General features: G+C 42.0%; 1 protein-coding gene across 4 annotated transcripts in view; it reads left to right on the forward strand.

Annotated features, from left to right (window-relative positions):
* Nucleotides 1-24,764, forward strand: part of cd99l2 (CD99 molecule-like 2) — a 227,591-nt gene that overhangs the window by 99,717 nt on the left and 103,110 nt on the right. For all 4 annotated transcript variants that reach the window (XM_073057826.1, XM_073057825.1, XM_073057823.1 and 1 more), the window contains exon 2: nucleotides 23,713-23,775. In XM_073057826.1, coding sequence (XP_072913927.1) covers nucleotides 23,713-23,775 — 63 coding nt within the window. The remainder of the gene's footprint in view (nucleotides 1-23,712; nucleotides 23,776-24,764) is intronic.

Raw genomic sequence — 24,764 nt, forward strand, 5'->3', positions numbered from 1 at the left:
CATAAAACATGCTCTCTTATTCAGGCAGTATCTCGATAAATCTCTGCACCCTCTCTAAAGATTCCACATCCTTCCTATGATGAGGCGACCAGAACCGAACACAGTTAGTTCAAGTGCTGCTTCCGTTGTATAGGAAGATGAATCCCAGTGAGATTGGAATCTGGCTGCAGGAGTCAAATGTCAAATGTAAAACCATATATCGTCAAGAATGTCCTCCGCTTCTGCACGGGAGAGGGGATGTGTGCAAATCAGGGCAATTGATCAGCTGAGTGCCAGCAGCTCCGATTGGAGCCAGTGTCAAACATTGACCAGGTTTAGCCCACCATTCTACTGTTGGACTCAAGTGCAATAATGTGGAGGAACAAACAAAACGCTGGAGAGGCTCGGCGAGTCCGGCAGCATCTGCTCAGAGGAATGATCAGTTCGTACTTGCCAGCTTGTACTCCGGCTTTCACCCCAGCATCTGCAGAGTATTTTGTGTTTGTACTCCTTCCATTCCCCCGTCTTGGTATTCTGGCTTCTTCCCCCTTCATTTCAGACTGAGGCTATTGGCCTAAAATGTCAACTCTTTAGTCCTCTCCATAGATGCTGCCTGGCCTGCTGAGTTCCTCCAGCATGTTGTGTGTGTTGCTCTGGATTTCCAGCATCTGCATAACCTCTTGTGTTTATGGAGTGCAATAACGTGCTTATGCCTTGGAGTGGGCCTTAACCTTTTAATCCCTTTAATGAACCAAACTAGAGGAAAACTGGGAAGGTTCTACAACACTCCCAAAACATTCACTTTAAATTGATAGCTAAGGCAAATTAGAAAAGATTATAGGACCCAAACGTTACCTATAAATGATCAATCCTCAACCCAACTCCAGACAAGGTTAAGATTCTTGTCGTTTTTCTGCAAAAGCTGGTTCAGGAGCAGATCAGATCTTCTGAGGAGCAGGCGGTTTGTCAAAGGTAATTGAACTGAGAGTTATCTGTGTTAATCCATCAACTCTTACACAGTGACTAGCCGCATTACCATTTAGTGAGCAGAAAATGTTTTGCTGGAATAAATGAGGGATAAAGACGAAGGAAGACAAGATTATGTGGGCAGGAAGCCAAGGATATCAATGCAGCAGTAGAAAAGAACATCTGCTAATTGAAGTAATTTAAACCAGTCAATCAAATAAGTGGCTATTAAAGTTAACAGAATCACAACGAACAAGTTGACGGTGCCAGTGACAATTTTGATTAACCCCATTAGCTGTGGAGCTTCCAAAAAGATAATTAGATATTTGGGATTGAAGTCCAATGGGGAGACAGGGCAGTTGCTGCAAGACCCAGTTTGGGTGGTGGAGCATAGGGGAGAGGGAATGATTTGACCATCAGTAATCAGTCTGCCTTAAGGACTTGGATGATGAGGTGGCACAGTGGTTAGTGTAATGCTTGATAGTCCAGGCGATCCGGGTTCACTTCCTGCCACGTCTGGAAGGAGATTGTACATTCTCCCCATGACCACATAGGTTGCCTCTGGGTGCTCCAGTTTCCAAAGAGGTACAGGTTAGGGTGAGAGAGCTGTGGGCATGTTATGGCACCGGAAACCTGGTGACTCTTGCGGACTGTCCCCAGCAAAATCCTTAGCTTGTGTTGGTTATTGACACAAATGACACATTTCACTGTATGTTTTCAAGATGAGTATTTATCAACCATTTACAGAGAAGGGAGAGAAAAATTCAGAGATTAGAAAAAAGGGGTGAAGAAAAGAAAAAGATAAAATAAATAAATATTTAAAGCAAAGGAAAAATAAATCAGCAGTTGAACTGTGAACCAACAAACAGGGAGGCCTTCACTAAAGACTTCGAACCTCCAAAACAAGTTAGAATTAGTTGTAGAACTCTGTAGGTAAAGTTATACAAGAATAAAGATAGGTTACACACACACCAAATCCCAGGAGAGATTGTCAACAGCTCTTAAAGTTTCAATGAATAATGTCTGAGTGATTCAAGTGAATTCCGAGTCCGGAGAAAGTAATTTTACTACGAGGAGTACTTATCCACCATTTTAGGAGGTCCGATCAGATTCCGAAGATGACTGGATAGCCGGAAGACTTGCCACAAACGCTTCAGCTTCCTTTGCTGATTTGAACCACTTGAATTCCCCGGTATTAAGCTTTATTCGTAGGTCAGCAGGGTTACGAAGGGAAGGTTTGAAACCCCGATCAAAAAGCACTTTCATTGCGCCTTTAAACTCAGCGCGCATCTTTAAGGTCTGGGGTGCAAAATCTTCCCCAAAGCGAATGGTTGTATCCTGGAAAGAAAAAGAGCCTCTGCGACGTGCCTCCACAATCAGACTGAGTTTTACCTGGTATTGATGGAAACACAGGATTACTGGTCGCGGGCGGGAGCCCAGAATTCCGGGCGGAACGTAAACTCTGTGTGCCCGTTCAAGCTCGGGCGGCTTCGGAAGCAAATCTTTCCCGAATAACTCACAGAGAAACTCGGCGAAAAACTTCACGGTTGGTCCCTTTTCAGTCGCCTCTGGTAATCCCAGAATTCTGATGTTGCAGCGTCTGCTACGGTTTTCGAGATCCACCATTTTGGAAAGAAGTTTGTTAGATTTTTCCTCTAAGCTGGAACAGAGAGTCTCCAAGTATCGAACACGACTTTCTAAATCTTCAGAAGTCGAATCGATGCGAGATACGTGTTCAGCATGTTTGTCCACTTTATCGTTGATCCGATCCAGTTTGTCTTCTAACTGTTTGAAAGCGGTTTTAAATTCCTTTAAGATTTCGTCTCAGAGCTTTCCCAGCGCAACCATCGTCTCGTCCGACGCGGTCATAGTTTCTTTTCTCCCGGATTTAGAACTCTTGCTAGACATTGTAAGTTAGATATATTCACAGGCAAGTAAGAGATACCAAAATAATTCCTAACTAAGGTTTAAAAAATGGAGACATTTAGTGCAAAGGTAGCGACAGTAACGGAACAAAAGTTCGGAGCAGCTAAACAATCGCCATCTTACCGGAAGTCCCACCGTATGTTTTGATGTACATGTGACAAATAAAGCTAATATTATGTTAATGTTATGTTCATTTATTGTTGGGGGAGAAAGAGTGCAGAATTTGATGTTCGTCGGGAAGAAGGTCCAGGGTTGTGGAGCTTAGGGTTTCCATCATGGTTTGGGGGAAAATACAAGGCTGGGGGAGATATTGGTGTTGAAGGGGAGAGGTGTCTTTGGGAGAGAGGTACCACAGAAATGTGGGGAACAATGGGACCTTCTGAATGGTGTCCCAGTCCAGTGAGGCACAAATAAATTGTGAGTGATCCGGACCTAATCAGCAATGGGCATTTCCTTGCACAGGATTTAAACTATAGGGCCGATTTGAGACACAATCAGGGACAAACTCTTGATGTTTGTGTAAGATCGTTTCATTGTTTAGTGTCATTTCTAGTGAACAAGTGTTGGTTGGCATCCGTCTGTCTCAAAGGACAATGGGTGATGATGATCATCTTCACAAGCTTGGGCAGAAGGTATGGAGATCCTGAGATGCCCAGTTGTCAAGGTCCCCCTCTCAGCCTCACCAGTGTAGTCTAAAGGAAGGCTTGGCTGCAGGAGTTCAATGACATCCAGCCATTTTAGGGACTCCACTCTGGATTTGCTGTCTGAGTTTACTCTCATAGCCTTCGTCTCCCGAGGCTGCCCACTAGGCAGTGGGGCTATTTACAAGTGTAAAGGAGAACAAAATATTAGTTACTCTGGATCCAGAATAGAGCAAAAAAACACAAAACAAGGTAAAGAGCCAAATAATAAAAAACACAATAAATATAAACACAGATGATAGCGTGTGTGTGTATGTATATATACTGACTCTATAAAATGTCCATAAAATGACACCAGCAACAGGAGTGTCTGTACATAAGGTGACTGACAGGAAGTGATAATGTAAGACCATAAGACATAGGAACAGAATTAGGCCACTGGACTCATCGAATCTGCTCCATCATTCCATCATGGCTGATTTATTGACTCCCACAATCCCATTCTCCTGCCTTCTCTCCGTAACCTTTGATGCCCTGACAAACCAAGATCCCATCAACCTCTGCTTTAAATATTGACATTGACGTGGCCTCCACAGCTGTCTATGGATTCACCACCCTCTAGCTACAGAAATTCCTTCTCATCTTCTAAATGGACATCTCTCTATTTTGAGGCTGTATCAAGTTGTGATGATGTGGAGAGGAGGGGTGGGTTAGTTGGTGAAGCTGTTGATCAGCCTTACTGCTTTGGGAAAGTACCTGTTTTAGAGTCTCCTGGCAGAGATACTGTGTAATCTACTCCCTGATGGGAGTGGGACGAACAGTCCATCAGCAGGATGACTGGTCTCCTTTATGATTCTGTTGCTCCTTTTCCAGCACCTTTCTGAATATGTCCTTGATAGCGGTAGGCTGGTGCTGGTGATTTATTGGCCAGTTTTGCCTGATCAATTATTAAAGTTCAAAGTAAATTTATTATTGAAGTATATATCGTACCTATAAAAAGTATTCACCCACCCCCCCCCCCCACCCCGGAAGTTTTCATGTTTTATTGTTTTACAACATTGAATCACAGTGGAGTTAATTTGTAAAAAACACAAAATACTGGCAGAACTCGGCAGGCCAGACAGCATCTATGGGAGGAGGTAATAACGACGTTTCGGGCCGAAACCCTTCATCAGGCCCGAAACGTCGTTATTACCTCCTCCCATAGATGCTGTCTGGCCTGCTGAGTTCTGCCAGCATTTTGTGTTTTTATTTATTTCCAGCATCTGCAGATTCATTCGTGTTGCCGTGGAGTTAATTTGGCTTTTTTTTTGACACTGGTCAATAGAAAAAGACTCTTTTCATGTTAAAGTGAAAACAGATCTCTACAATGTGATCTAAATTAATTACAAATATAAAACACAAAATAATTGATTGCAGAAGTATTCACTTCAAGTCAGCATTTAGTAGATGCACCTTTGGCAGCAATCACAGCCTTGAGTCTGTGTGGAAAGGTCTCTATTAGCTTTGCACATCTGAACACTGCCATCTTTCCCCATTCTTTATAAAACCACTCAAGCTCTGTCAGATTGCATGGGGATCATGTGTGAACAGCCTTTTTGAAGTCCAGCCACAAATTCTGGATTGGATTGAGGTTTGTAATTATTTTATTTTACAACTCAATTATTTTGTGTTTTATCTTTGTAATTAATTTAGAATATCTTGTAGAGATCTATTTTCACTTTGACAAGAAAGAATCTTTTTCTACTGATCAGTGTCAAAAAACCCAAATTAAATCCACTGTGATTTAATGTTGTAAAACAATAAAATATGAAAACTTCCGGTGGGGGGGGGGGGTGTTGAATATTTTTATAGGTACCATATATATCACCATATACAGCCATCAGATTCATTTACTTGTGGGCATACCATAATAGAATTAATAAAGGACCTCACCGACTTGGGTGTTCAACTAGTGTGCAAAAGATACAAACATTGCAAATGCAATGAGGAAGAAATAGTAATAATAATAAATAAGTAAGCAATAACTATCGAGAACATGAGATGAAGAGTCCTTTGGTTCAAGAGCCTGATGGTGGAGGGGTAATAACTATTCCTGAATCTGGTGGTGTGAGTCCTAATACTCTTGTACCTTCTTCCTAATGGCATCAGTGAGAAGAGAGCATGCCCTGGGTGGTGGTGGGGAGGGGCTGGTTCTGATGATAGATGCTGCTTTCCCAATGACAACATTTCCTGTAGATGCGCTCAGTGGTGGGGTGTGCTTTACCCATGATGGACTGGGCTGTATCCACTACCTTTTGTAGGATTTTCCTTTCAAAGGCTTTGGTGTTTTCTATTGGTTCAGCCGGTCAATATACTCTCCACTATGTATCTATGGAAGTTTGTCGAAGTTTTAGATGTCATGCTGAAGCTTCGCAAACTCCTAAGGAAAGTAGAGGTGCTGCCATGCTTTCTTCGTCATTGCTGGGCACAGGACAGGCCCTCCTAAATACGAATACTGAGGAATTTAAAGTTGCCGACCCTCTCCACCTGTGATCCTCTAATGAGGACTGGCTCGTGGGCCTCTGGTTTCCTTCTCCTGAAGTCAGTAATCAGCTCCTTGGTCTTGCTGACGTTCAGTGAGAGGTTGTTGTTGTGGCACCACTCACCCAGGATTATTAGACAGACAAGTGAAAAGATGAGGAATTCTTGATGGAGGTATGAAATTATTCTTGTTGCTGTGAAGATTCTAGAGTTGAGAGCCATAAAACTTTGTGTGGTTGGGGTCACCTCTTGCTTATAATTTTTCCATGATAATGATATAAAAGGAGTGAACCTTGAAGTCTCTTAATTGTTTCCAATGTAATATCATAAGTAGTTTTAAATTTATGCTGTTTTAGGAAAAAAAATCTAACTAAAGCAGCACACACAAATACTGGAGGATCTCAGCAAGTCAGGCTGCATCTATGGAAATGACTAAACAGTCAACATTTCAGGTCAAGACCCTTCTTCAGGACCGGACAGGGTGAGGGAAGATGCCAAGATAGAGAGATGGGGGTGGGAAGGGGAAGGAGGAGAGCTGGAAGGTGACAGGTGAAGCCAAGAGGTTGGGAAAGTAAAGGCTTTAGAGGAAGGAATCTGGTAGGTGAGGAGAGTGGACCATAGGAGAAAGGGAAGGAGGAGGGGACCCAGGGGGAGGTCAGATGTAGGTGAGGAGAAGCAGGAAGACAGAGTGGGGAATAGAAGGAGAAGGGAGGAGGATGGAATTTTCTTTTACCAGGAGGAGAAAGCGATGTTCATGCCATCTAATTGGAGGCTATCCAGATGGAATATTAGGTGTTGTTCCTCCACCCTGAGGGTGGCCTCATCTTGTCACATGTCGGAATGCCAAAAGGGTTACCTAAGATTAGTATTCAGCAAAGAGAATATAAAGGAGTAAGCAAATGCTGGAATTACAAAATTAAAACTTGCATGGAAAGAGCAACCGAACTAACATTTGAGGTTAATAGGGGTGAAATTACTAGATTTTTTTGAAACTTTGAAATGCTTTGAGACAATAAAGAGGGGAAAATTATGGACAGTTTATGAATTCATGATAAGGAGTCTGTGGAGGTCTTGGCAGAAATGGCATTCCCATGGGATTTTTTTTTTTTGGTTTTTGAGGAAAGGTTAGAGTTGCTAGTGTTGTCCCAGCCTTGGTATTCTTGCCTATCTTGGTGAAAGAGCTCATGCTGGAAGCAATGTTTATAAAGTGAACCTTGATGTACATCTGCTATAAGTACTAGGATACCAGAAGACAAGCTGGTGGACGTTGACATTATGCCAATGAATCAATCCATTTTCTTCTGAAAGAGGTCACAATCAAAATCAGGTTTATTATCACTGACATATGTAATGAAATTTATTGTTTCCCAGCAGCAGCAAAGTGCGATACATAAAAAAGATTTAAACAACTCTTCAGAGGCCATCCTATTAGGTACACCTATGCGCCTGCTCATTAATGCAAATATCTATCAGCCTATCATGTGGCAGCAACTCAATACATAAAAACATGCAGACATGGTCAAGAGGTTCAGTTGTTGTTCAGACCAAACATCAGAATGGGGACGAAATGTGATCTAAGTTACTTTGACTGTGCAATAATTGTTGGTGCCAGATGGAATGGTTTGAATATCTCTGAAACTGATCTCCTGGGATTTTCACACCCAATAGTCTCTAAAGTTTACAGAGAACGGTAGGAAAAACAGAAGATATCCAGTGAGCGGTAGTGGGCAAAAATACCTTATTAACGAGGGAGGTCAGAGGAGAATGGCCAGTAACTCAGATAACCACGTGTTACAACAGTGGTGTGCAGAAGAGCTTCTCTGAATGCACAACACATTGAACCATGAAGTGGAAGGACTACAGCAGCAGAACACACACACACACACACACACACACACACACACACACACACACACACACACACACACACACACACACACACACACACACACACACACACACACACACCCCCCCCCCCCCCCCCCCCCCCAAGTTTTTTTTAATATGGTTTGAAATGTTATGGCCTCCATAGAGCCCTGATCTGAACATCATCAAGGCTGTCTGGGATTACCTGGAGACACAGAAGCAAGTGAGACAGCCAAAATCTGCAGAAGAACTGTGCCAAGTTCCCCAAGATGCTTGGAACAATCTACCAGTCAATTTCCTTATAAAACTGCAAGACAGTGTACCTTATGAGAATTGATGTAGTTCTAAAGGCAAAGGCTGGTTTCACCAAATATTGATTTGTTTTAGTTTTATTTTACCGTTTACTGCTCTTTATAGTAATTTTTTTATATCTATAAACTTTTCTTTATTTTAGAAAGCATCTTCATTTTACAGAATTTTTCTTATATGTGCCTTGGACATTTGCACAGGTGTGTGTGTGTGTGTGTGTGTGTGTGTGTGTGTGTGTGTGTGTGTGTGTGTGTGTGTGTGTGTGTGTGTGTGTGTGTGTGTGTGTGTGTGTGTGTGTGTGTGTGTGTGTGTGTGTGTGTGTGTGTGTGTGTGTGTGTGTGTGTGTGTGTGTGTGTGTGTGTGTGTGTGTGTGTTATAAATTTTATATATTTATATATATATATTATATATAAACATTTTGCTACATTGAACATGCCTGTTCCACCTTGTTGGATTGCTGCCAAACTGTTAGCTGCACTAGAACTCGTGTGAAATTAATGATAGCAAAGAGCATTTCGATCAATATGTGCTTGCAGTCATTGAAGAGTAAGCCTATTTTCCCATGTAAGATCTTGAAATGAGAGGTGACATCAAAGTGACGTATTCAGTAGCCTGTACTATAAATCCAATCACATAAGCTGATTCATTTAATATTACCGTAAAAATGTGAAGCTGTCCATATGAAAGAGTACAGTGAAAATTTACAGGGATGTTGCCAGGGCTTGAGGACCTGAGTTATAGGGAAAGGCTGAATAGGTTAGGACTTTGTTCCGTGGAGCATAGGAGAATGAGGAAGATTTGATAGAGGTATACAAAGTTATGTGGGGTATAGATGGTGTTAATGCATGCAGTTTTTTTTTCCACCGAGGCTGGGTGAGACTTAAAATAGAGGTCATCGGTTAAGTGTATAACGTAAAATATTTAAGGGGAACTCCTTCATTCAGAGAGTAGTGTGAGCGTGGAACAAGGGGTCAGTTGAAGTGGTAGATGCGGGATTGATTGCAACATTTAAGAGAAGTTTGAATGCGTGCATGGATAAGGAGGGTTATGGACGGCTGTGGTCCAGCTGCGGGTCAATGGGATTAGACAGGATAATAGTGTGGAAGTGCGGAATGGGCCAAAGGGCCTGTTTCTGTGCTGTAGTGCTCTGTGACTCAACAGTTGTGAGCCAAGACATCACAGAATGCAATGATTTTAGACGTGTAAAGATTTGCGCTTCAAATGAAACATGAGCAATTAATCTGTAGCACTGAATTTCATTTGCATAGTTCTCCTAACATAGCCAAACCTCCAACACAGATGTGAAAATCAGTGCCTAGCAGTGATGAGATCATTGTTAGACTAAGTGAAGATCAGTGATGAGATCATTGATAGGGGAGCTGACCAAAGATTTAAGAGATGGGAGGAAATAGAATTGGGGCAGCAGTTCGCATGATGCCATTGCAGCATCGGCAACCTGGGTTCAATTCCCGCCACTGTCTGTAAGGAGTCTGTTTGTTCTTCTCATGATCACATGGGTTCCCTCTAGGTGCTCTGGTTTCCTCCCACATTCCAAAGGCGTACCAGTTATTAGGTTAATTGGTCACCATTTGGTGGGTGTAATTGGGTGGCGCAGGCAGAAGAGCCTGTAATCCCGCTGTATATCTCACTAAAATGAAAAGCCAGAAGAGGTGAGCAGTACTGGGAGAGATGTGAGCGGGATTAGCAGGTTCATGCAGATCTGAAGGGGTTTTAAAGAACCTGCAGGTAACTAAACCAAACAAGTCACTAAGTGAGAATACTATCTTACTCGAGTTGTGGTTGAAGAGGCCACGGAGGAATGGGAGAGTTGGACTTGGGAACATCTGTTGCCTATTCACCTCTTTGCTTTTGCTTTGCTGTTGGTTCATCATTGATCTAGACCTCCTTCATATCCTCTCTGCATTTACCTAACAAACTTGCATATGACTCTTGAGTTTTCTGTGACCCCTTGACGTTTTTGACTTCTCCTCCTAAATAGCTCAGCCCCAGCTTTAAGCCAGTATCTGTTCATTCATTACTTCCCTCATTAGAACCAAGTACAGCTCAACACAGTCCTGACCTTGAAACCTTCTTTAAGATCAATCTAACCCTTCCCTCCCACATAGCCCTCAATTTTTATTTCATCCAGGTACCAATAAAACCTTAAAACATAGGAACAGGATTAGGCTATTTAGCCCTTCAATTCTGCTCTGTCATTCCATCATGGCTGACTTATTATCCCTTCAACCCCATTCTACTGCATCTTCCCATTACCTTTGACTCCCTTCCTAATCAAGAACCTATCAACCTCCACTTTAAATATACCCAATGACTTGGCCTCCACAGCCATCTATGGCAATGAATTCCACATATTCACCACCCTCTGGATAAAAATATTCCTCTTCATCTTTGTCCTAAAGGGACATCCTGTGTTCTGAAACCACGACCTCGGGTCCTAGACTCCCCCACTCTTACCTATGTAAAAGTCTTTTAAATGTCTCTAAAATATATGCCTCTCCCATCAATCCTTTCAACACTTTCTATGCACCAACTACTCCAGTGTCAAAAAACTAACTCTGACATCCCCACTATGATTTCCTCCAAATCATCTTAAAATTATTCCCCTCGTATTAGCCTTTTCCACCTTGGGGATAAAAGTCTCTGGCTGTCTACTTGCTTAATGCATCTTATCATCTTGTACACATCTATCAAGTCACCTCTCATCCTCCCTCACCCCAAAGAGAAAAAAAACCCAAGTTTGCTCAACCTATCCTCCAAAGACACGTTCTCTAATCCAGTCAGTATCCTGGTAAATCTTCTCTGCATCATCTCTAAAGCTTCAACGTCCTTTTTATAAATGAGGCAATTAGAACTGAACACAGTACTTAAATTGTGGTCTGACATTCCAAGTTTTATAGAGCTGTAACATTACCTCAAAGTAAAAATACAGATTGGAGGTGTTTGCTGTTCTGAGGCAAATCAGGATAGATAAAGCATTAGGGCCTGACAAGGAGTTGCCTCAGATCCTAGTGTAGAAATTGCCAGGGCCCTGGCAGTGATATTTAAATCATTCTTAATGACATGAAAGGCACCAAAGGATTAGAGGATAGCCAGTGTTGTTCTACTGTTTATGAAAGGCTCTAAACATAAACCGCAAAATTATAGGCCCGTAGTCTGACATCAGTAGTGGAAAAGTTATTGGAATGTGTTCTAAGGGACTGGATATTAGATTAGATTATATTCAACTTTATTGTCATTGTGCCAAGTACAGATACAAAGCCAATGAAATGCAGTTCATATCTAACCAGAAATGCAAAGAATAGTGTTATTTACAAAAAAACTGCGAATAAAAAGTGCTACAGCACACAAATATAAAAGTACTGAGACAGTAAAATATAATATAGAGTAATACAATAATATAAGTATTCAGATAGACATTGACTGATTAAAGATATTCAGGATGGCCTTGTGCATGGTAGGTCAGGTCTAACCAATCTTAGAGAGTTTTCAAGAAAGTCACCAGGAAAGTGAATGAAGGCAAGGCAGTGGATGGTGTCTACATGGATTTCAGCAAGGCATTTGACAAGGTTCCGCATGGGAGATTGGTCAAGAAGGTTCAGTCGCTCACCATTCAAGATGAGGGAGTAAATTGGATTTGACGTTGGAGAAGCCAAAGAGTGGTAGTAGATGGTTGCCTCTCTGATTGGAGGCCTGTGACTAGAGGAATGCTGCAGGGATCGGTGCTGGGTCTGTTGTTGTTTGTCATCTATATCAATGATCTGGATGATAATGTGGTCAACTGGATCAGCAAATTTGCGGATGACACCAAGATTGGGGGTGCAGTGGACAGTGAGGAAGGTTATAAAGCTTGCAGCAGGATCTGGATCGGCTGGGAAAAATTAGCTGAAAAATAGCAGATGAATTTTAATGGAGGCAAGTGTGAAGTGTTACACTTCAGTAGGATCAAACAGGGGAGGTCTTACACAATGAACACTAGGGCACTGAGAAGTGTGGTAGAACAAAGGGATCTGAGAATGGGGTCCATAATTAGTAGAAAGAGGTGTCAGCTAGATAGGATCACAAAGAAAGCTTTTGGCACATTGACCTTCATAATTCAAAGTATTTAGTACAGGAGATGGGATGTTATGTTGATGTTGTATAAGACACTGTTGAAGCCGAATTTGGAGTATTGTGTGCAGTTTTGGTCACCTACATACAGGAAAGAAGTAAATATGGTTGAAAGAGTACAGAGAAAATGTTGTCGGGACTGGAGGACCTGAGTTAAAAGGAAAGACTGAATAGGTTAGGACTTTATTCCTTGGAACATAAAATTTTGAGTGGACATTTGATAGAGGTATACAGAATTATAAAGGGTATAGAGAGGGAAAATGCGAGCAGGCTTTTTCCACTGAGGTTGGGTGAGACTGGAACTGGAAGTTAAGGGTGAAAGATGGAATGTTTAAGGGGAACATGAGGGGAAACTTCTTCACTCAGAGGTCATGAGAGTGCAGTACAAGCTGCCAACTCAAGTGATGCATGCCAGCTCAATTTGAACATTATGCAAACTTTGAATAGGTACTGGATGGTAGGGGTAGGAGGGCTGTGGTCCCAGTGCAGGTCAGTGAGAGTAGGCAGTGTAAATGGTTCTGGCATGGCCTAGATGGGTGGAATGGCCTGTTTCATAGCTGTATTTTTCTATGACTCAATAATCCAAGTAAATTTATTATCAAAGTGCATATATATCACCATATACCACCTTGAGATTCATTTTCTTGCAGGCATTCACATTAGAACAAAGAAATACAAATAGAATCAATAAGAAACTACACACAAAGACTGACAAACAACCACTATGCAAAAGAAGGCAATCTTTGTAAATGCAATAATATATGGTAAATAAATCAGTAAATAGGACTGAGAACATGAGTTGTAGAGCCCTTGAAAGTGTGTTGATAGGTTGTGGAATTATTTCAGGGCTGAGCTGAATGAAGTTATCCACTCCGGTTCAGGAACAGTTATTACCCTTCAACCGTCAGGCTCTTGGACTCAATCCTCTGACTAATGAAGACCAACACACCTTTTCAACTTGTATGACAACTTTGTGGGATTAATGGCAGCAATTTCTCTACATTTAAGCCTGTTGAATTATTTTCCAATTTCAGTCAGCTCAGTCATTACCAATCCACCTTCCAGCAGGCTGGATGGTTGTCTGGAGTTTTACACTAATCGCGGTGCGTTAGGCTGGCAGTGCCAGTGTCCTAGATGAGCATTTCTGCAGTGAGATGGATGCTGACACACTGCTGAGATAACATTAGGCAGTCCCGGTGCTGGGTGTGAGGTTTCAAATCAAGAGAGTGAAATAGGACAGCAAAGTTAATCAGACGTTGATTCATGCTGTGGAATTATCTGGACAAAGAGGACAAAACTGGTAATTTGGACAATATTTTGTAAAGGTTAAAGGTTACTAAGGTTCACTACCGCTGGAACTGCATGAGTTTTCTCCATATCCTGTATGATAAAACACTTACAAGCATAACACCCATAGGTTAGGACTTTATTCCGTGGAGTGTAGGAGAATAATAAGAGATTTGATAAAGGTAAACAAAATTATAGGGAGGGTAAATACAAACAAGCTTTTTCCACTCTGACCGTGTGAGACCAGAACTAGGGGTCATGGATTAAGATAGAAAGGTGAAATATTTAGGTGGATTCTTCACTCGGAAGATGGTGAGATTATAGAGCGAGCTGCCAGCAGAAGTGGCTGATGTGGGTTCATTTGCAATACTTAAGTGAAGTTTGGTAAGCAGATGGTTGGGAGGTCTATGGTCCAGGTGGGGGTCTATAGTACTAGGCAGAATAACAGTTCGGCCTGGACTAGATGGGCAGAATGGGCTCTTACTGACTGTAGTGCTCTATCACTCTAGGCACTACACATTTTGTCGTTTTTTTTATGAATGGAAATAATTATCACTGATCTAAATTACAAATCTGGGCTACACATTAATTGTTGCTGTGGAATTTATGGCCACCTTTGCAATGTGCCCAGTTACAATAGGAATGGAGTTGGATGGAGAACAGAAACAGGTATTCAGATCAAACCGCCTCACTGAGCACTCTGACTACCTCCACACTCTTAGCAGGAAATTAACATCGTCCTAATAACCTTCCGAGAAATGCTAAGTGCAAAATTAATTTTCAGGGCCAGTCAATGCTGCAAATGAAGGGACGTACAAGTTATAAAGTACGTCAGACTGACAATTAAGGTCATTGGATAAGTTACAGGGCAGCAGACAAAAGAATGAGCTGGCACGCTTCCAGCTATGAGGTCATGGAGTCGGTGGCTGCGCGGAACACAGCACACAGACTTGGCTGCCTGCCCTGCCTTAGCAGCGTGGTTTGCCATGCTGCGATGGCTTGTGCGATAGCATTAGTGCCACACATTCCCCTTCTGTCAAGAGTGCTGATGGCTGACTGTTTATGTATAGCCTGCCAGGAGAGGTTATTTCAGTTAGTGACATTTTATATAAGGTTCTCTGTGGCATGTGCTTCGCCAGCTGATCTACCTTGGGTAGCTGTAGTGCAGCTATAATAGGCTGCAGCTCTTTTGAGATTGAGAGGAGAATTAGAAATCCCAGCAGGTTACCTGCTCCCTTATCCTATCGGCAGTGAGAAAGCATGTGTAAACGTCTGGAGAGAACAGATGGGGCTCAGGCACCAGAAGCCGTCTAATAGCTTACTGTTTAGGCTTGCGCACAAATCGTGATCACTTGAGTAACACCTTGGTGCTCTTGTATCTCCAGTATGGGTCAGTCCCAGGCAAGAAATGGAAGGGCAAATCTTTATTTCACTTCCCAAACCCTAGTCTGCCTGTCTGTCTGTCTGTCTATCGAAGTGTAGGCCTCCGTTAGTCTCGATAGACCATGGATTTGCGCCTTGGAAAGTTTCCAGGGTGCAAGCCTGGGCAAGGTTTTTTTTAATGGAAGACCGGCAGCTGCCCAAGCTACAAGTCTCCCCTCTCCACGCCACCAATGTTGTCCAAGGGAAGGGCATTAGGACCCATACAGCTTGGCACCTGTGTCATCACAGAGCAATGTGTGGTTAAGTGCCTTGCTCAAGGACACACACGCAGCCTCAGCCAAGGCTCGAACTAGCGACCTCCAGATCACTAGACGAATGTCTTAACCACGCGCCAACATTGTCTATCTAAGAGATACAGCATGGTAACTGGCCCTACTAACCCATAAGACAGTCAGACATGCTTCATTGATCCCGAGGGAAATTGGGTTTTGTTATAGCCGCACCAACCAAGAATAGTGTAGAAATATAGCAATATAAAACCATAAATAATTAAATAATAATGAGTTAATCATGCCAAGTGGAAATAAGTCCAGGACCAGCCTATTGGCTCAGGGTGTCTGACACTCCGAGGGAGGAGTTCTAAAGTTTGATGGCCACAGGTAGGAATGACTTCCTATGATGCTCAATGTTACATCTCGGTGGAATGAGTCTCTAGCTGAATGTACTCCTGTGCCTAGCCAGTACATTATGGAGTGGATGGAAGTCATTGTCCAAGATGGCATGCAACTTGGACAGCATCCTCTTTTCAGACACCACCGTCAGAGAGTCCAGTTCCACCCCCACAACATCACTGGCCTTACGAATGAGTTTGTTGATTCTGTTGGTGTCTGCTACCCTCAGCCTGCTGCCCCAGCACACAACAGCAAACATGATAGCACTGGCCACCACAGCCTCATAGAACATCCTCAGCATTGTCCAGCAGATGTTAAAGGACCTCAGTCTCCTCAGGAAATAGAGATGGTTCTGACCCTTCTTGTAGACAGCCTCAATGTTCTTTGACCACTCCAGTTTATTGTCAATTTGTATCCCCAGGTATTTGTAATCCTCCACCATGTCCACCCTGACCCCTTGGATGGAAACAGGGGTCACCGATACCTTAGCCCTCCTCAGGTCCACCACCAGCTCTTTAGTCTTTTTCACATTAAGCTGCAGATGATTCTGCTCACACCTTGTGACAAAGTTTCCCACCATAGCCCTGTACTCAGCCTCGTCTCCCTTGCTGATGCATCCAACTATGGCAGAGTCATCAGAAAACTTCTGAAGATGGCAAGACTCTGTGTTGTAATTTAAGTCCGAGGTGTAGATTTTGGAATTTGGAATGTGGGAGAAAACTGGGACACCCAAAGCAAACCTATGTAGTCAATGGGGGAGCATTCAAACTCCTTACAGACAGCAGCGGGCATTAAACTCAAGTCGCTTGTGTTCTAGCAGTGTTACACTAACCACTACGCTACCTAGAATTGGGTCAGTCCCTTGCAAGGAATGGAAGTGAGAGCCTTTATTTCACTTCCCACGCCCTACCTCCTTATCACGAAAACTATCAACCTGTCTGTCTGTCCAGACAAGCGGATGGACAGAGAGATAGATAACTTTTATGTAAGGAGGTAAGGTGAGGGAAGTGAAATAAAGGTCGATGTAGGTAGATAACGGACAACTGTGGAGCCCCGTTCTCTCCAGACATCTACAATGCTGTGCCTGTCTTATCTGTGTATCTATCAATGAGTAACTGGCCCTTCTGGCCCAACAAGCCTGCATTGCCCGTGTGACCAATTAATCTACTAACCCATATGAATTTGGAATATGGGAGGAAACCTGAGCACTTGGAATAAACCCACGTTGTCAATGGGAGAGCATACAAGCTCCTTCCAGACAGCAGCGGGAACTGAACTCTGGTCACTGGCGCTATAATAGCGTTACACTAGCTGCTACGCTACTGAGAATTTGATTGCCAATATGGGTCAGTCCCCTGCGAGGAATGAAGGTGAGAGCCTTTATTCCACTTCCCACATCCTACCCCTAATTCTCATGGACATTCTAGCAATATGTGCACTGGCATCCAGTTTATGCTTCAATAGAACAGGCAAGAGTCTAATCAATTGCCTCTTACCTGAGGCAGTAATGACAGGCACATCATCTTCATCATAATCCACTAGGGGACGGACATAGAGAACAAGCACACATTCCACATTTACATCCAGTGGCCACTTTATTAGGTACACTTGTACACCTGCTTATTAATGCAAATATTTAATCAACCAATCATGTGACAGCAATTCAATGCATAAAAGTACGCAGACATGGTCAAGAGGTTCAGCTATTGTTTGGTCCAAACATCAGAATGAAGAAGAAATGTGACTTTGACCGTGGAATATTTGTTGGTGCCAGACAGGGTGGTTTGAGTATCTCAGAAATTGATGATCTCCTGGGATTTTCACACACAATGGTCCCTAGAGTTTGGAAAGAGTGGTGTGAAAAACAAAAAAAAACATCCAGTGAGTGACAGTTCTGTGGACAAAAGCATGTTGTTAATGACAGAAGTCAGGGAGAATTTGTCAGACTAGATTAAGCTGACAAGAAGGTAGCAGTAACTCAAATAACCATGCGTTACAACAGTCGTGTGCAGAAGAGCGCCTCGGAACACTCAACACACCAAATGTTGAAGTGGATGGACTACAGTAGCAGAAGACCTCAAACATGCACTCAGTGGCCACTTTATTAGATACAGAAGGTGCCAAGTATCTGCTGAGTATAAATCCTTATACCAGGCAACGTTACAAATACATTCATAATTGGTAACTACAATATTACAGATTAGGCTATTTAAAATATAGTTGCTAGTTTTTTAAAGATTTATTTTATCAACCATTAAGCCGTTTACTTCTGGGTGACCGTTTCTTGAACAGAGCCATTTTAATATCTGTCTTAATTGAATATTGTTAAATAGAAACTGCCTTCAATGGCATGCTTAGGTTGAAAATTTCTCTGGCACCCTTTTCTTTCTTTAAGCAGTGAATGCTGTAGCTCCTGTCTGCAAAAAGCAGGGACAAAGGGTTATAAGTCTCTTCCTCTTCAAACGCGCCTCCTGCTGGTGAATGAGCAAACAGTGCGTCCAGCCAATAAAGATAAAGATTATAAGGAGTACCACACACAGACTGCTGGAGGAACTCAGCAAGTCAGGCAACATCCATGGAGAGGAATAAAGAGCCGGCATTTTTAGCCAAGACCTTCAGGGTGTTACTCTCGATCTCGAACATCTGAAGAATGTCTTGTGTTTAAAAATAAAGATTAGCTTTATTTGTTGCACGTGCATTGAAATGTACAGTGAAATGTGTCATTTGCATCAAATCAAATCAGCTAGGAACAGCTCGCAACTGTCACCAAGCTTCCGGTGCCTACGTAACATACCCACAGCCTATTAACCCTAACCCTAACTGTAGGTCTTCAAGCATCTGGAGGTCATGGGGACAATGTAGAAACTTCTCACTGGCAGCGCTGGGAATCGAACCCAGTCAGTGATCACTGGTGCCTTAAAGTGAGTGTTCTAACCTCTACAGTACAATGTAGCAGTTTGTGGAGACTGCATCCCTGACAGCAGTAAAGACACAGAGTGGCAGAACCAGGTGGCAGATGAAAAATATTGGTGAGAGATTAATGTTATTAGCTTTGCCGAGATGTACTTACACATTGTGAACAGATCGAGCATCGTTAGTCTCATGTTCCTGGCAAGCCATGAACGTGAGATTGAAAGCAATCTCTCAAGGGGTATTTAGAACAGATGTAGAGAATTGAATTGTTATTGGGTGAAAATAATCAATAAAATGATCAATGAAGAAGGAATAGATTTTACTTGATCACCAGGCAATTGCAATGTAAGTGCCTTAGGCTTTTTCATGTTCTGTTTAACGTGAATGCTGCACAGATGTTTCGATGTACATGTGACACATAAAGCTAATCTTATAAAGCTAATCTCTTTTGCTGAACATGAGAGGGAGTCCACTGCTCTTTTGGACAGAGGTGAAAATTAGAACATGGAACACAACAGTGTAGTACAGGCCCTTCGGCCCACAATGTTGTGCTGACCTTTTAAATCAATCTAACCCTTCCCTCCCATTTAGCCCTCAATACTCCTATCTCTATGTGCCTATCTAAGAGTTTCTCAAATGACCCAAATGCAGGTATTCCCAACCTGGGGACCACTGTCACCTTGTCTAATGATATTGGTCCATGGCATGAAAAAGGTTGGGAACCCTTGCCAACCTCTGCTTCTAACACCTCCCCTGGCAGGGCATTCCATGGACTCACCACTTCTGTGTAAGAAATAAATCACCTCTAACACTCCCCCTATACTTTTCTCCAGTTCCTAGGCATCTTGGGATTAACTATTGTGATTTACATTTGACATGTTGAGAAGTTTGCCCATTGCTGGTTAGATTAGGTAAGAAGGGAAACCCCCAAAGTTTCTTTGAATGGACGATAATTAATTTAAATTCAAGTGAAAAAATTCCGAGCCCTTGGGATTCCACTCAGAGTTCTCAATTATATCTGTTGCATCTGTATTGGACAACACATTCATCATCATAAGTAGACTATGGGAAAAACTTGCTTTGGAGAAATATCACCACCCTTTGACTTCATAAAGTGCTGGATCAAAGGTTCTTGCAGAAAATGAAAGTGAACGGGGTTGAGGTAACACACAGACATGGGTAGGCAATTGAGTGAATAACAGCAAACTGGGGAGGTAGAATGGATCTTGGCAAAGTGTGCTACTAGGGTCACAGCTGTGGCTTATCTTTTTACAATTTTATAAACCTTAATGAAGACACTCAAGGTATGATTGCTAAATTTGCTGGTAATACAATTTAGCTAGGAAAGTAAGTTGTGATGAGGGTATAAGAAGACAACAAGGAGGTATAGATAGGTTAAGTGAATGGGCAAAGATCTGGCAGATGAAGCATAATGTGAGATACTTACGAAGTTATTTATTTTGACAAGAAAACTAAAAAAAATTGAGATGATGCAGAGCCTTGAGATGTAGAGGGACCCCAGAGATGCTCTCTTCTCCCCTCTTCCATCTGACAGAAGATACAAAAGTCTGAAAGCATATACCACCAGGATCAAGGACAGCTTCTACCCCGCTGATATAAGACTATTATATAGTTCCCTAGTAATATAAGTTGATTCTTGACCTCACAATCTATTTATCAATTTATTTTGAACACATTTCGCAAAGGGATATAATACAGGTACTGAAGTACAAATAAGGAAAGTTAACAAAATGTGATTGCAGGACAGAATGCTTCAGTTCTGTAAAATATAGGTAGAAGCCACATCTGGAGTTCTGATCTCCCGTAAGTAAGGATAATAATTTATTGTATGCAGATCAGAATAGGTTTACTCTACTAATACCGGGAGTACTTGGATTACTCTGAGGAAAGTTTGAACAATCTGTTGTTGTATGAGTTCTGAAGAGTGAGAGGGCACTTCAATGAAAGACGTAAGTGATCTTGAGTGATCTTGATACAATGGTTGTGGAGAAGATGATTTCTCTTATGAAGAATCTGGAGGGGTCATGGTTTAAAAACAAATGCTTGCCCACTTAAAGATGAGGTGAAATTGTTTTCATGGAAGATCTTGAGTGTTTGAAACTCTGATCAAAGGATAGTGGAAACTAAGTCTTTGGATAATTTTAAGGCAAAGGCAGATAGGTCCTTAAGCTGTATTAGCTGTCTGATGGTGAGAATAACACACACAAAATGCTGGTGGAACACAACAGGCCAGGCAGCATCTATAAGGAGAAGCACTGTCGACATTTCGGGCCGAGACCCTTCGTCAGGACTAACTAACAGTTAACTAACAGTTAGTCCTGACGAAGGGTCTCGGCCTGAAACATCGACAGTGCTTCTCCCTATAGATGCTGCCTGGCCTGCTGTGTTCCACCAGCATTTTGTGTGTGTTGTTTGAATTTTCAGCATCTGCAAATTTCCTCGTGTTTGATGGTGAGAATGCTGACCATAAGGCATACAATGAAAGCAGGATTCAGCCATTCAGTCCATTGAGTTTGCTCTGCTATTCCATTTATTATTCCTCTCATTCTCATCCTCCTGCCTTCTTTCTGTAACATTTGATATCCTTACTAATCAAGAATCTTATCAACCTCCAGATCAAATATACCAAATGAAGGCCATTTGTGGCAATGAATTCCACAGCTCTCACCTGGTTAAAACCTGTCAGAACCAGTTTAAACGTTAAAACCGGTCAGAACCGGTTTAAACTGGTTAAAACCTGTCAGAACCGGTTTAAACTGGTTAAAACCGGTCAGAACCGGTTCAAACTGGTTTAAACTGGTTAAAAACCGGTCAAAACCGGTTAAAACCTGTCAGAACCGGTTTAAACTGGTTAAAACCGGTCAGAACCGGTTCAAACTGGTTTAAACTGGTTAAAACCAGTCAGAACCGGTTAAAACCTGTCAGAACCGGTTTAAACTGGTTTAAACTGGTTAAAACCTGTCAGAACCGGTTTAAACTGGTTAAAACCGGTCAGAACCGGTTCAAACTGGTTTAAACTGGTTAAAAACCGGTCAAAACCGGTTAAAACCTGTCAGAACCGGTTTAAACTGGTTTAAACTGGTTAAAACCGGTCAGAACCGGTTTAAACTGGTTAAAACCGGTCAGAACCGGTTCAAACTGGTTTAAACTGGTTAAAACCAGAACCGGTTAAAACCTCAGAACCGGTTTAAACTGGTTTAAACTGGTTAAAACCTGTCAGAACCGGTTTAAACTGGTTTAAACTGGTTAAAACAGAACCGGTCAAAACTGGTTTAAACCGGTTTAAACTGGTTTAAACTGGTTAAAACCTGTCAGAACCAGTTTAAACGTTAAAACCGGTCAGAACCGGTTCAAACTGGTTTAAACTGGTTAAAACCGGTCAAAACCGGTTAAAACCTGTCAGAACCGGTTTAAACTGGTTTAAACTGGTTAAAACCTGTCAGAACCGGTTTAAACTGGTTAAAACCGGTCAGAACCGGTTCAAACTGGTTTAAACTGGTTAAAAACCGGTCAAAACCGGTTAAAACCTGTCAGAACCGGTTTAAACTGGTTTAAACTGGTTAAAACCGGTCAGAACCGGTTTAAAACTGGTTAAAACCGGTCAGAACCGGTTCAAACTGGTTTAAACTGGTTAAAACCGGTCAGAACCGGTTAAAACCTCAGAACCGGTTTAAACTGGTTTAAACTGGTTAAAACCTGTCAGAACCAGTTTAAACGTTAAAACCGGTCAGAACCGGTTCAAACTGGTTTAAACTGGTTAAAACCGGTCAAAACCGGTTAAAACCTGTCAGAACCGGTTTAAACTGGTTTAAACTGGTTAAAACCTGTCAGAACCGGTTTAAACTGGTTAAAACCGGTCAAAACTGGTTTAAACTGGTTAAAACCGGTCAAAACTGGTTAAAACCGGTCAAAACCGGTTAAAACCTGTCAGAACCGGTTTAAACTGGTTTAAACTGGTTAAAACCTGTCAGAACCAGTTTAAACGTTAAAACCGGTCAGAACCGGTTCAAACTGGTTTAAACTGGTTAAAACCGGTCAAAACCGGTTAAAACCTGTCAGAACCGGTTTAAACTGGTTCATAACCCTCTGGTTAAAGAAATTAGTCTTCATCTCTGTTCTAATGTGATGTCCTTGTATTCAAAGGCTGTGCTCTCTAGTCCTAGACACCCTCGCTATTGGAAACATCCTCTCCACATCCATTCTATCTAGGTCTTTCAATATTCTGTAGCAGGGACTCTTAACCTGGGGTCCATGAACTCAGATGGGAAAAATTTACATCTTTATTTTCACTAATCTCTAATTGAAATTTAGCAAATCCTTCAATGGTGAAGGTAGGCAACAAACCACAGTACTATCAGCAGTACCCGTCACCAATGGAAATCACAGACATTTTCACATCACATTGCAGTTGTTACAGATATCTCAAAATAATTGTTTACTGCACACTCATCACTACTTCGAAATTATGTTAGTTACCAGACCCATCGCTAGATCGAACATGATCGTAATCTTCCTGTCTGCAGATGCTCGTGCAATGTAATTGGCCAACTATCAGGCAGCCCTGTGATTGGATGTTCAACATGATGTGGGTGTGGCTTTGTCAAAGACCACCCCACAGTTCAATGTTCTTATTCAAGTGAAGGAATAATGGCATTCACACAGATATGTCTTTGAAAAATAAAATTCAATTTTAACTTGCCTGTATTTTAAATGGATGGCCTTGTTATTTGATGAGTTAATAAAGAAGCAGATTTGCTTTTTTTTATTCTGGTAACAGTATTTCAATACAATTGGTTTCTTTTGTAATCTGATGTATTTTATTTTATATATTTAAATACATTATTCTGAGAAGGGTCCTTAGGCTTCACTGGACTGCCAAAGGAGTTCATGGCATAAAAAAATGTAAGAGCCCCTGTAGGATTTTCCCCCTTCATTAAGTTGTGCTTATAGTCATATCAGACATAACCTTACTGAATTGCTGAGCAGGCTTGAAGATCTGTTGGGGCTTTCTCCTCGTTATAAATTCATACAACAATGTAACAAAAAATAGACCTGGTGAAATGTTTCCAATGTGTCTAATATTTTACATTTTGCTTCAGTTTTAGGTGATACTGAATTTAATTTGGAGGATGCCCTCTCCGACGATACCACCTTGAGGCCAAGTAAGTTCAGAATTAGAGATAGTGTGCCTTGATGTTTTTGTGTGAGCGTCACGTGGATTTTCACAAAGATGGAGAATCAAACTTCTAGATCTACATAATTCTAAGTTCGCTTTCAGAGTTTAAAAACATCGCAACGGTAGCTTTACTTGATTTTTTTAAAAATGATTTTATTTATAAAAGTCCCTTCCGGCCCAAAATCCCACAATGCCCAATTATACCCATGTGATCGATTAATCTACTAACCCGAATGTCTTTGGACTGTGGGAGGAAACTGGAGCACCAGGGGAAACCCACACAGTCACGGGAAGAACATACAAACTCCTTAGAGACAGCAGCAGCATCAAACCTGCGTCTCTAGCGCTGTTATAATGTATGCTAACTGCTACACTACAGTGCCCACACCTTCCATGAAGAATATTGAAATCCTTGAATACTAATTTTTGTAGCAATATAATGCACAAGGAGATCGAGTCTAAGCTGGGTCTCAGACATTTTTCAACACCATCAGAGATTGCACAGAGTGTAGAATGGTCTCTGCAATTAATAATGGTCAGATGTAGCCCAACAGAGCAGAGCTCCATCTGTATCAGTGTTGTGGTTGCAGAGTTAATCCATTATCCCACCGAGACTGTAATCTGAATGTGTTATTATGTGTGTACATAAAGAAATGCGGTTCCCAGTGGGTGGTTCACCCGGAGCCGGAAGTGACACTGGGGTGCTGGTTACCAGCGCTTATTTCCAGCTGAAGCCATTTCTGGAGCATCCTGTAAATCAAATATGTTAGCGTTTCACACTGTTTGTCTTTTTTAACACTGAGATCTGCTGTGTGCAGGTGGGAATTGGAGGGCATTCCTCAGAAGAGGTGGGATTATCTAAGAATTAGGTAACAGGGAAGATCTGAGGCTGCTCTGGGATATTGGCAGAAGTTTAGGAGGTCAGAGATGTTGCTGGGACTTGAGGTTCTGAGTTATAGGGAGGTCAAATCATTT

Source organism: Hemitrygon akajei, chromosome 10, assembly GCF_048418815.1.
Source record: "Hemitrygon akajei chromosome 10, sHemAka1.3, whole genome shotgun sequence".
In the NCBI taxonomy this organism is placed as follows: domain Eukaryota; kingdom Metazoa; phylum Chordata; class Chondrichthyes; order Myliobatiformes; family Dasyatidae; genus Hemitrygon; species Hemitrygon akajei.